This window comes from Archocentrus centrarchus, unplaced genomic scaffold (assembly GCF_007364275.1).
Source record: "Archocentrus centrarchus isolate MPI-CPG fArcCen1 unplaced genomic scaffold, fArcCen1 scaffold_30_ctg1, whole genome shotgun sequence".
Lineage (NCBI taxonomy): Eukaryota > Metazoa > Chordata > Actinopteri > Cichliformes > Cichlidae > Archocentrus > Archocentrus centrarchus.
This window is the reverse complement of record NW_022060259.1, coordinates 936334-950010: the sequence shown is the minus strand read 5'-3', so window position 1 is coordinate 950010 and position 13677 is coordinate 936334. Positions and strand designations below refer to the sequence as shown.

Sequence of the window (13677 nt, the reverse complement as noted above, 5' to 3'; positions counted from 1 at the left end):
TTTTTAAGGTATAGATTTGACTTATTTAAAGTCAAAAACATATTAAGAGTAAAACCTCTAAAATTTATCCAGTAGTTAAAATTCTGTAGTAAAACAATTTTTCTAAGATGGAAATTCTGAAAATTTAAGTGGCTAAAATGATTTATATTGCTCCAGAAAGACAAGCATGTAAATTTTGATGCTTGGATCCACTTTTGAAATATTGTTTCAGTTATCTGCTGCATTGTTATCATATTGAAAATGATTTAGATTAAATCATATCTGTAATACGCAAACCATTTTCTAAAGTACATTTTCACTGGAAGGAAGAATCCTTTGTGAAAATCTGTCATTATTATCTGGGTTATTCTGCTTCACGTGTTTTGTTTTGATGTAACCAGGTATGTATAAAGAACTAAATATAATTTGCTTTACATGAATTAGGATTTGTGAGTAATTCGCAGAGAGGTGGAACCGGCAGAGAAACTCTGCAGTTGGAGTTAAATCTTATTTCAGTGTAAATCTGTAGGGGCGGCAATGAGCATGGAAATTGTTAATCCACCTTGAACGAGCAAGGAAAGAAAGAAGAGTGGTGGCCCATGCAGCGTTTAAGTTTTAGGGAAAAAATCCCTCCGAATTTGAACTGGCTCAATCAACATGAACTCTAAATTGGGGGCGGTACAGAAATAGCTTTAGTTTGCAATTTGTTATAGATAGTCCTTATGTTGCTTTACATTTGGTGAGCAGACATGCTTCTAATTTATATACCTAGTAAACAAAAGCTATTTTAAAAGGGAGACTTCGGATTTCCGACCTTCACTTCGGGCAGCGAACGCACCTGAAGGAGAGACGGCTTCTCCAATAATTAGCAGCACAGTGACTGCCTAAAGATGCAGTTAGCTCTCAGTAAAACGTTTGGCCAGAAGCCGGTAAAATTTCAGCTTGAACAAGATGGAGACTTTTACATGGTGGGGTCGGAGGTATGTGAATATCTGTACACTAACTTCCGGGGCCGAAATCTCTTGTGCTAGCCCAGTTATCCATCCTGCTGGCTAGGTGATGCTAGTATGCTAACGAGCTCCACTGATGCCTCCATAAACAAAGCAGCATCTGAAAGGAGGAGCGGGGTTTACTCAGTCCGGCCAGCTGCTGCCGAAGCTCTGACTGTGCTGCTCAAAGCCAGTAACCGCTAACCAGACAGCTTCTGGTGTTGTGACTGACTTCTTATCCCACGCTTAACTTAAGTTCCTGCAGTAAACAGGTTACCCTGAAATAAGGTGACGCTCGAAAGAGTAACTTCTTGAGTTTGGGAAGATGTTTAAGCACCGCGCCTTTCATTATTAATATTACCGTTTGGGCGTCAATTCTGTACTGCTTGGTTCAACTAACAACATTTTTAATCCAGCCTACTTGATAAAAACAAAAGTAAAAATGTGCGCTGCTGTTTGGAAGACCTTAAAGGTACTTTTTGTAATTTCCCTTTGCAGAATGTAGCGGACACTTTCACCACTGGGGGCAGCATCTCACCAGTGGGTGTGTTATGATGTTTTCTGGCTTGCTGATCGTTCAAATCGCCTGCCATGGCTGTTTAGGGGTGATGCCATGAGCTGCCATGTTTTTATGTGGCAAGATACCACAGCGGTGTTATGATGATGATGATGATAATGATGATGCTATGACTTATAACGTCATTTGTGGGTGTTTGAGGTGATGCCAGGAGCAGCTGCGGGTGCTCAGGTTTGTTGCTGTGGCTTTTTTAGGATGTTTGATTATGAAGCCACAAGATGTCCCTGCTGTTAGGGAGTGATGCTGCCACTTTCTGAGAAATTTTAGAGCTGTTTGGAGGTAATGTCACAACTTACTACAAGGATCTGGGTTTGTTTGAGGGTGATACCACAATCTTGTCCGGATGGATACACTGCAAAGCAAGAATAATGTGTGTCATGAAGTGGCTGTCTTCTGGCTGGATCACCATGTTGACACATACCATCATCCAGGGCAGGTTATGCTTAGTTTTGGTTTAAATTTGCTGTAAGCTTCACATTTCACTGATTCTTAATCATTCTGTATCCTATTAGTGCAGAATAGAGAATGTTTATCCCAAGACTATTTTAGTCAGTAAAATTAATTTCACTTGGATCTGACATCAAACTAAAGGAACTGCCAAGTCTCCTTCATCAGAGTATGAGACAGTGGAAAGCTTTAATGTTTAACTAAACCAAGTTTAAAGTTTCAGAGCTCAAATGTGGAACTGTCATATTAGAAAAGAACAGTAGCACCGAGCTATAAAATATATGATGTCGCAACTTTACAACATTATTTTCTGCCAGCATTGTTGTCTTGTTGTATTTACGACAACAAGACAATCAGTGGCCAGTTTTCTTATATCGAAGTGAGAGCTAACTTCATATTTAATAAAACAATATGGTGGCACAGTGGTGTGGTGGTGATCACTGCTGCATCAGTGCTAGAAGGTTTTGGGTTTGAATCCACTCACCTGCTGGACTTTTCTGTGAGGCGTTTGCATGTTCTCCCTGTGGCTGTACGGGTTTGCTCCCACAGTCATCGACACATTTGCTAAGTTATGTATGACCTTGTTTATTTGTTTATTCATTTTAGTTAAAAACAAAACAAATTTCAATACAACAAAAAGTAAAAAACACAAATCTCATAAAATGAAAGCAAGCAGATAGAAGAAAAAAATCTTATAATCTCTGCCCCTATTTAACAAAAAATATATGCATACACACATATACAAATTTCACACCCTTATTAATGACCAAACAAAAACTTCAACCACTCAGATAGTAGCATGTATAAATACATATTATATAGTTTTATATCTCTTCAACAGATTAACTTTTAACATTCTACAAAATAAATTAATCGAATCAGCATTTTTGTTGACACTAGCCAAATTGTTCCACAACCTTATTCCTTGAACAGTGGTACATCTCTCTTTCAAACTTGTTCAGATTTTAGGTTTTACAAACATTTCAAATCCCTTTAGATTATAAATACTTTCTCTCTTAATGAACTTAGATAGAATATTCAAAGGTAATACATTTTTGTGTGCCCTATACATAATCAACAAAACCCTATAATCAACCAACTCATAAAACTTCAATAATCCCAATTGATCAAATAATATATTTGATGGGTGGCTATAATGTTTTTTGGTAATAATTCTTATAGGTCTTTTTTGCAAAATAAAAATAGAATTTGTAAATGTTTTACATGCCTTCCCCCAAACTTCAACACAATAAATCAAATGTGGAACAATTATAGCATTATACAATATGAACAGTGCTTTATCATTAAATAACTCTTTTACCCTATATAGTACTGCAATAGACTTTGCCATTTTTGTTCTTAAGTAATTTATATGAGACTTCCAGGTCAGGTTTTCATCAATAATAACACCCAAACTGTAACACCCCACAACACCCCACTGTAACATCGACTGAGGTGTGCAAGGCCCTGAGGAGGACCAACCCCCGAAAAGCACCTGGCCCCGACAACATCCCTGGCCGTGCTCTGAGGGTCTGCTCTTCAGAGCTGGCCGAGGTTTTTACAGATATTTTTAATTTGTCCCTCTCCCAATCATCTGTGCCCATATGCTTCAAGTCCACCACTATAGTGCCCCTCCCCAAGAAAACCAACACAACCTCTTTGAATGACTATCGTCCCATTGCACTCACTTCACTTGTAATGAAGTGCTTTGAGAGGATGGTCATGTCCCATATTAAAGGATCCATTCCGGACACATTAGATCCCCTGCAATTTGCATACCGTCAGAACCGTTCAACTGATGATGCTGTTAATGCAGCCATCCATACAGCCCTCTCACACCTTGAAAATAAGGACACTTATGTTCGAATGATGTTTATAGACTACAGTTCAGCTTTCAACACCGTCATCCCAAGCAGGCTGGTTGAAAAGCTGTTCACCCTCGGAATACCACCCTCCCTCTGCCGCTGGGTCTTGGACTTCCTTACAGACAGACCTCAGGCAGTCAGAGTTGGTACCAGGACATCAGAAACAAAGACAGTGAGCACTGGGACCCCACAAGGCTGTGTGCTCAGTCCTCTCCTGTACACCCTCTTCACCTACGACTGCATCCCCTCCCAAAGCAACACCTCCATCGTCAAGTTTGCTGACGACACCACCGTCATTGGGCTGATTACTGGGGGAGAGGAAGCAGCTTACAGGGAAGAGGTGGCCCAGCTGGTGTCCTGGTGCCAGGAAAATAATCTCTCCTTAAATACAGAGAAGACTAAGGAGATGATTATTGACCCGAGGAAGAGAAGAGACCAGCATTCTCCATTATTCATCAACGGGACTCAGGTGGAGAGAGTGAAGACCTTCAAATTCCTTGGCACCCACATCAGTGAAGACCTCACCTGGACCTACAACACAGCACAGACTGTCAAGAAAGCTCAGCAGAGACTCTTCTTCTTAAGGAAACTGAGGAAATTCGGATTATCCCCCAAGCTCCTCAGCAACTTTTACAGATGCACTGTGGAGAGCATCCTGACAAACTCCATCACGGTGTGGTATGGAAACTGCACCAGTCAGGACAGGAAGGCTCTCCAGCGTGTCATCAAAACAGCACAATTCATCTGTGGAGCTGCCTTCCCATCACTACAGGACACTTATAATACCCGGGTAATAAAGAGGGCACACAACATCATCAAGGACCGTACCCACCCACAGCACACACTGTTCACACTCCTGCCGTCTGGCAGACGTTACAGGAGTGTAAAAGCAAGAACAACCAGACTAAAAAACAGTTTCTATCCACAGGCCATCAGGCTACTGAACCACTGACTGATTACCAAACTGTGATTACCTGCCTTTCTTTCATCTGTATATATCTGTATATATTGCACTTGCTTTATTATTTATTTATTTTTATTTTCTACTTTTACTTTCCTAATATACTAGTTCTTAAATTTTATTTTAACTTAGTTGCTTATTTCAATTGTTTGTAAAGCAGTCGCAAGTAAGAATTTCATTGCTCAGCATAACCACAGTGTTTTGCGGTGTACATGACAATAAACTTCTTGAATCTTGAATCAAAAACTTCACCTCACTGACTCTGCAAATCTCAACACCATCAACTCTAAATGAAACCTCCACCATTCTGAAACATCCGCAAGTGGATGAAACATCAGTAGCAGTGGAATTCTGACAGGTGGTGTTGTTATCTTTGTTGTTATTTGTTGTGGTTTTTTTGTTTGTTTGTTTTTTTAAACATTGATTCCACTTTGGATTGAAAAACACATGCCCTCTGCTGTTCAAGGTTGGAAACTATCTGCGGATGTTCAGAGGCTCGCTCTATAAAAGATATCCATCTTTGTGGAGGAGGCTGGCCTCAGTGGAGGAGAGGAAGAAAATCGTAGCATCGTCACATGGTGAGTGGCTTTATTTTTGTTGTTGTTGTTTCGAGCAGTGTGTTCAACTGTGCAAAAATAAAAGTACAACATTCGCCTCAGAAATGCAGTAAACAAATTAAACAGAATTGCTTACCTAAGTACACAATATTGCTTGTATACTGGTGTAATATTTAATTAAGGTAAAAAAAAGTTCCTGTAAAGTAAAATATACAAGAAATGTCTTTAATTTTAGAGTTTGTTCATTTGGTTACATTTGTCAACACAACAAAACTGGGGAGGCTCCACTCCTGAATTTCTTGCTCCTGACAACTATCACCCATTTTATTATGAAAACACTAAAGCTACTGAAAAACGTGTCTCTGTTCTCTTGCTCGTTGTGTTTTTACAGCCACCAGTGTTACTTTGCTGAAGGCTTCCGAGTGTGAAGAGATCTTCGATGGGAATGATGAGAAATACAAGGCGGTGTCCATCAGCACCGAGCCCCCCGCTTACCTCAGGTGATCTCCTGCTGACAAATGCAGACCCCAGTACCGACATCAGCTCCTGACTCAGCTTTTGTTAGATGGTTGTAGGGATGGTTTTCTCATTTTAACATAACTTTGAGAGAGCTTTGATAAGTCACTAATTCTAAATGATGAAATCCCTCACTGGTGCTCATTACTGAGAGATGTCAGATGCACATGAAAACGTGATAGTCTAAGTCACTTGTGAGTCCAAAGGCTTAAAGGTACTTATAGCTGGCATACTCTTCTAACAGTACAGTTTCTCAGCATTGTGGCATTTTTGTCCTTTTTTGTAAAGGGAGCAAAAAGCAAAGAGGAGCAGTCAGTGGGTTCCAACGCTGCCCAATAGTTCTCACCATCTAGATGCTGTGCCTTGCTCCACCACCATCAACCGCAACCGGATGGGCCGTGACAAGAAGAGGACCTTCCCTCTTTGGTATGGAGGCTGTTTGTTTCCATTCTGATGTGTTTTGGACTTATTTACTGCTGCTGTACATTTTCTGCTTGTTCATGTCAGTCAAGACTTAAAATTAACAGCTACATAACATGATGTAATATAATTCAACAGCACAGCACTGTATTTCAGCAGCTACATCTCACCACTGTATTGAGAAATGATCTCGTCTCAGTTTTTCCAGCAGACTTTATCTCACTACATTGTTTCTAAACCTCTGATCACTGTCTGTAGCACATATATTACATATAGCAGTTTGGCAAGACAGCTGAGCACACGGTTTTAAGAGGTCATGAAACAATTTTTAGGAAATTCATTGCTAAAATAAATACTTCAAGAAAATCATCGAGTATGTTGATGACATTTTTATTTTAGCTTCTAAACCAAACCAACCTTGAGGAGATTCCTGCTAAATATATCAATGTTCGTCACAGGAAAAACACACTCCAGAGTTTAGCCAAAGCTAATTTGATGTGACAGCTTTCTGAGCTCAACAAATAAAGTTGATATATTTGTTTACAGTCTTTTTTTTAGAATCAAATATCCTGTTTGCTGCTTTCAGGGCCAGTTTGTCTTTGCTGAGCAACAACTCAAAGAATGAATGTGGTACTAATTACATAGTAATGCAAGCACATTCAAACGTTTCTGCAACTATGGCCGTAAAAATAAAAAATCATACCTCTTTTAAATTTGCAATTTCACCCTGGACTTCAAACTTGCAAACGTCAGCTTCTGTGTCAGACTGATTTTGGTGTTAAGAGCAATCACCATCATGTAGATGTTGGGTCCTGGTTTCTGACTCTGAAAAATGAAGCCTATGCTGAAAGTGCCTTAAACTGCATTCTTTCTAATAGCCGGTGAATCCTGCATGGTCTATGGAGGCTATGGAAAAAATTACCCATGGCTCCCCTGGCTATGACCTCAGTAAACACTTTACTAGTGGGTCTCGGTTGCTTGTTTCACATCTTATGGAAAATAGTGTTCATTTTGTAAGTTATTGTTCCCGTTAGAGGGGGAAAAGGACAATAAAGCAGAGTAAGCCTGCAGACCTGCCTTGTGATTGACTACTGGACTCAAGTGGGATTTATACTAGTGGATTAAATCTGCAATGTAGGAATATCACAACCTCAAGTCCTTCAGAATCCTACGCCAGAATCAGTTCTGTAAACTGAAGTGCACTTCCCTAGAAATGTAACTACACATTGTTTTGACGCATCCTTAAACAAGCAGCTGTTAATTCCTAACTCCCTGCAACTTTTTCATCTTCCTCAAAATGAAATTCATGTTGATGGATCATTTTTATGAGACAGTTGAGAAGATCCAGTGTATCTCACAGACACATGTGGTCAGAATGGGACTTCCAAGGTAGCATTTTAAAAATGACAGCTGTGTTAAGTGTTGCAGAACTGCCCAATAAGTAGATTTTGGTAGTAATAGCTTCCACTAGAAATGCCAGGGGGAAGTTTAATTGAAATATGTAGCACATGCCTTTCACTGAGTCCTCACCCCTGCATGTTTCTGGTCCAGGTGCTATTTTAATGTAACAGAGCAGAATATGGAGCATCAGAGGGAGGGGGAAGAACAGTTGCCAAATAGAAGACACAGCCTTGTGCAGCTGTGCAACATCACAAATACCAGATACTAGGGAAAAAAGAGTTATTACTTTCTTTTATGGAATTTTTTGAATAGCCAATTGAAATTAATAATGCAGTTATTAATTTGACTTGGAAGTGTGTAAGTATAATATCAGAAGTTTAAAATACTTTCTTGGTTTTACTGATGCAGATTTTGCAGAAATGTGTGTGTTCGTAAGTACACTGTTAGTAGATCACCTGCAGAAACTCCCATCAGTGTAATTTTGCCTTTGCGACCTTACCATAATCAGTCCTGTTTGTAAACCTGGCCTCTAAACTGTATGAAAAGTGACTGCTATGTCATCTTTTTATTTGAATCTCTTTGAGGCCAATATGACCAACAGAAACAATTAATGTCGTATTAATACAGACCTGAAAAATATGACGCTGTCTTTGAAGCAGTGCTCATAATTTGAAGAAAACAAGAATAATCCAACAGCTTGTGTGCATCTCACTTAGCTTTGATGACCATGACCCTGCAGTGATCCATGAGAACGCAGCCCAGATAGAGGCACTGGTCCCTGTTCGTCTAGACATGGAGATCGATGGACAGAAACTACGAGATACCTTCACATGGAACATGAATGGTAGCCATATACACTTACTGCTTTGACAACATCCACAACACCTGGTGCTATTTCCTGTTTAAATTATCTACTTTTTCCTCAGAAAAACTTATGACCCCGGAGATGTTTGCAGAGATTTTGTGTGATGACCTGGACTTGAATCCTCTGGCTTTCGTCCCAGCCATCGCCTCAGCTATTCGTCAGCAGATTGAGTCTTACCCCACCGACAGCCTATTAGAAGAGCAGGCGGACCAGAGAGTCATCATCAAGGTAGGCGCTGCACCAAAAGTAGCATCAGTTTCTACTGGAAGTCATGAAATGACAGATACAGAAAATACAGAAAACCTTCCAGACTCTCACAGTACGCCCTTTATAACCATATAGAGGTTCCAGAAGCATAAAAAAACACATGGATGGGACATTCTGAGCATTCACAACATCAAAACCTACAGTACCGGTCAAAGGTTTGGCTGCTGTATCCAAACCTTTAACTGGTACTGTATCTTAATTCAGTTTGTCTCTCCTGTGTTTAGTGTTTGTCTGACGTCTAATCAGGTGATAATTCTGCAATAGTGAGATTGATTGTCCGTCACAGGCTGATGGCAGCCCCCGCTACCAAACTGAGGTTATAGCGATCAGTTCTGGTAGCTACAGCTGAAGTAAAGAAAAAAATAACAGCTGACATTCTCTGCACAACATACACACACACACACATAAACACGCACACTCACAGCACAGAGCAGTGGGGGCGTGGGAAAACTTGTCAGCCATGTTTCACTCGTGTTAAAGGGTCGTTTTTTCCAAATGATGGAAATCCATCATAGCGACGGAGAACTTTAATGGCCCTAATGGGGATGAAATGCTCGGCTTACACGGAGACACCTGAGCTGCAGAGTTAATTTGTGTTGAGGATTTTAATAATCAAATTGAGTTACTCGAGGAACCAAAATTTGCATTAAATTTTCAATTTGTGTATCAAAGTACATGAAGGCATTTGGGGCTCACAGTGGCATGCTATTGTGACATGATGACTTGATCGTTTACTTTAACACTTTAAAACAAATAGTACTGTACTGTACCCTGGTGTTGAATGTAAACTTGTTACATTAACATTTAGTTTGTGTGTTAGTGTAATTAGGAGGGTTAATTCTTATCATAAGCAAATGTTTCTTTTTCTATAGAGGCCAGTGCAGCACGCCTGCCTCAGGAGGCAGCACAGCTTAGAATGATGTGAGAAAAACTTCCCCAAATAACGGACAGCAGTTAAAGGCAACATTCAATTTGCAGAGTTCATTCGTCAAACAGGATCAAGGACATATATCTTAAACTGGTTTTTGTGAAAGCCAGTGTGTGATAAACAAAGAAGCTTTGACCTGGATTCTGCTCTTTTATTGTTGTCAAACAGGGATGTCTCAGTGCAGGATACCTGCCTCTCATGGCCGAGACCGATTAGAAACCATGACAGTGTTGAACATGAGGAAATAAGTCCTATGCAGCTCTGAACAGGGTGCTTCATGATGTTCTCGTATGTCCCTCAGCTGAACATCCACGTAGGGAACATCTCTCTGGTGGACCAGTTTGAGTGGGACATGTCAGAGCGGGAGAACTCTCCAGAGTCATTTGCATTGAAGCTGTGCTCTGAGCTGGGTCTGGGCGGAGAGTTTGTCACCACTATTGCCTACAGCATCCGTGGTCAGCTCAGCTGGCACCAGAGGACCTACGCCTTCAGGTAACTCACTGTAACAAGCCTTTGAGAATGACTGTGTTGAGCTGTCTACGCACCTACCGTTTATTTGGGTGTGTTATGGTGCACATTTGATTTGTTACTGCCGTATTTGAAATGTTTCCAGTGAGAACCCACTCCCCACAGTAGAGATTGCCATACGCAACACGGGCGATGCAGACCAGTGGTGCCCCCTGCTGGAGACGCTCACAGACGCTGAAATGGAGAAGAAGATCCGAGACCAAGACAGAAACACAAGGTGAGACAGAAATCTAGTTTTTGTCTGTTCCAGTGACTTTTCTCAGACTGACGGTTATATGGTCGCTATATGTGCCACGATAGTAATAAGGAACAAAGTGGTTCCACAAATAGGCAGAGTCACAAATTCAATATGTACAAGTTATTTAGTCTGTGCTGGAGAGCAGGACTGAGGAACTCTTGATGATCAGACCTGGTTCAACTCTGGGTGTTAATACTGCAATCCCAAAGTCACACTAACAGTGTTTCCCTGCAGAGATGGTCTAACAGTGTGAATTTTAATTTGTAATAGGAGTGTTTTTCAATATTATTTAGTCAGTTTGGGCCAAAAACTTTTAAAAGCCTAACTGTCCTTTACCTTAATCCACTGCTTGTTTAACGAGATTAGTATGTTCATAAAAATCTCAATAATTAAGAATAATGTGGATGCAAGACACAACATAAATAAAAAACAAACAAAAAAAAAGACGTCTTTTATTTTGACCAAATCATACTCCGTACGGGCTTATCAGGCTTCGTTAATCTCCGATCGTTTCTATCGTTTTCAAAGAATTCTCAAATTATGTGAATGAACTGTTTTTGTAGGCGCATGAGACGACTGGCCAACACTGCCCCCTCCTGGTAGGACATGTGACGCTGCATCGGGAGGCTCCTGTTACTCATTAAAACAACCAAGGGCGCAAGTCATCCTTAAAGCATCAGCGTAGCATCTGGACGAATGTGAACATGGACATGTGGTCGGTCCTGTGGCAGCCTGTGACCAAGGACACTTCAGCACACACAGACTATCACCATCACATCACTGCTCATGGCAGCAGCATACTGCTAACAGGTGTTTACTCTAAAGGAACTGAATCAGATGTCTGACACACACTCACACACTCTCACACACACACGATCACATTAGGTCAAAGTACATGGCATTGAGTTTAATCTATCTATATGAATGGTTAGTGAAATGGCAGCCTGATCTGAACAGCTTTGTGTAATATCACCGAGGCAGGTGGAACAACAGGGAACATCATCATCTGCTGACATGCCACAGTTATCAGTCTCATTTAGATCCCAGCGTTACACTTTACAGGAGAACTGAGAGTATTGGTAAGAAAAGGACAAGCCCAGTGTAGCTAACATTAACTGATGAGATGCAGTAAAAGTATCTGTTTTTCCCTATTTAACAAGGCGTGTCAGCATTTTAGTCACATGGCCACCAGTTGGGTTTCTGAGACAGGATGTACTTTATAAGTGAAAAAAAAGTCAATCCATTAGTCGCTCAGCAGAAGGATCTTAACTGTTTTCTGAACTGATTCCAAGGGGAAAAGCATCAGGCATCAGCTCTGGTGACATCCCTAATACCCAATTCACTGTCATAATGCACCTCAGTATTTTTCTGTGCATCGGAGGAATGGCCAAACATTTTGAGAGGGAGCAGCAAGTAAACCGTGACTTCTGGGGGGTGCAGAAGTCCAGTTTGAAGGGACATGCTGGTCTTCTGCATTCATCTTTGTACAAACAAGCTTTTTATGTTCCACAACAGCAGACGTGGACCATAAAAAGGCTGTATGTGTGGAGAATGACCCAAAGAGCTGACATATTAAAGGTCGGAGGTCAACACACTTATTTTGAAAGAAAAAAAACAAAGTGCAGCAAGGGTTTTAACAGATCTTAGTGATCAGCTGCTTCCCTGTGCTGTGGCTCAGTGAGCGTCCCTTCATCCTCAGATCTGTAAAGCGCTCTCAGTGAATCGGAGTTGATTTGATTTTAGCCTGTAGATTCTGTTCTGATTGTAGTTTTGTGCACTAGTGGCCATCTGCATGCTGAAACCTAGTTAGATCATACTGTTCCCTGTGCATGAGGGACTGACTGTTACTTCTTGCACAGTGCCTCACATTGTATTAGTGTCAGTGCACTGCAGCCTCCTTTTTGGCTAGCATGGGGGGGCGGCAGGGAGGGGGGTGAAAACAAGCTGAGAATAATCACTTATGTCCTTTAAAGTGATGATTTTCAACTTAATATCCTCTGAAGAAAGATGTTAACATGTACTGTTGCTTCTCTCATTTTTTGTATAATTGTTTTACTTTTTATAGTGTACTTGTTTTGTTTTTTGGGGGTTTTTTTGTATGAAAAATAATAAAGAAGGCCTGCTGGGAACACACTGCTTTAACCTGTCTGTTTTTTTATGTGTTTCATGAACTGAAATATACTACTACTGTAATACATTTTTAAAAAAATGGTATATTGTGATGGTATCTTTTTTCATAATTAAAAAAAATGAAGCTTTCATCTCCCATATTCATTACACAAAGTGAAATACGTCTTTGGGTTGAAGCTGGATTAAAGTATGAATGAAGTATGAATGGCACCAAACCCACACAAATATTTTCCTCCTCTAGAAGAATCAGCAACATGTGAAATATCAGAAATGAACTGGATACATTAAAGCTGAACTGATCTGAATGCAAATCAGTTACATTTATACAAATGAACACAGGTTTCCAAAGGGATGAACGGTAAGATTGGCCTCTGTTTTTTTTGTAGCAGCTCTAACAGCTCATCAGTTCGGTCAGCATCAGCATCCCCCCAAGTAGTAGTTATAATGTGCATGGAATCAACTTTTTAATGCCTGCCTGGACTTTCCTGAAACATCGTGCTGCATCAGTGCATTGTCTCTACACTGTTCCTCAACGTTCCTTACACTCACAGTGCCATCTGGTGGCGTGATGAAAAAGGACCTCGTCTTTCCCACCTGTTGTTTAGATGCAGCACCCCAGAGCCCACAGGTAGGGTAAGCCAAAGAAGGTTATTGCTGAAAAGGCTGGCGGTTGGCAGAGGGCTGTCGAAGCATAGAAATGGAAAGTTGACTGGAAAGACAAAGTGTGGTAGGAAAAAGAAGTGAACTGCTGCTCATGGGTCCAAAGTTCACATGAAAGTAAATTTTGCATTTCATTTGGAAATCAAAGTCCTGGAGGCTGGAGGAATAGGGCCATGTCAAACTTGGTGGTGTTTGGTCCACTGTGTTTTTAGTTCAAGGTCATCGCTGCTGTCTACCAGGAGATTTTTGAGCACTTCATGCTTCCATGTGCTGAAAAGATTTATGGAGATGCAGGTTTGTTTTCCAGGAGGACTTGGCGCCTGTCCACAGTGCCAAACTACTACCAAAT

The 13677-nt window shown here is 40.7% G+C and overlaps 1 protein-coding gene across 1 annotated transcript; it reads left to right on the top strand.

The window, feature by feature from the left end:
• The first annotated feature begins 813 nt into the window (after positions 1-813).
• On the top strand, positions 814-12659 carry LOC115776402 (SWI/SNF-related matrix-associated actin-dependent regulator of chromatin subfamily B member 1-like). The gene is made up of 9 exons (XM_030724071.1): positions 814-959; positions 5285-5396; positions 5767-5875; positions 6180-6317; positions 8429-8556; positions 8639-8805; positions 10074-10264; positions 10386-10517; positions 11102-12659. The coding sequence occupies exons 1-9, from the start codon at positions 870-872 to the stop codon at positions 11139-11141; spliced, it is 1107 nt and encodes a 368-aa protein (XP_030579931.1). The 5' UTR covers positions 814-869; the 3' UTR covers positions 11142-12659.
• The last annotated feature ends 1018 nt before the right edge of the window (positions 12660-13677 follow it).

Bases quoted from the DNA above. Each gene is read 5' to 3' on its own strand.
- LOC115776402 (XM_030724071.1), top strand. From the start codon at position 870: ATGCAGTTAGCTCTCAGTAAAACGTTTGGCCAGAAGCCGGTAAAATTT. The intron at 960-5,284 runs GTATGTGAATAT...CTGCTGTTCAAG, and splicing joins TTTACATGGTGGGGTCGGAG to GTTGGAAACTATCTGCGGAT. The intron at 8,806-10,073 runs GTAGGCGCTGCA...TATGTCCCTCAG, and splicing joins ACCAGAGAGTCATCATCAAG to CTGAACATCCACGTAGGGAA.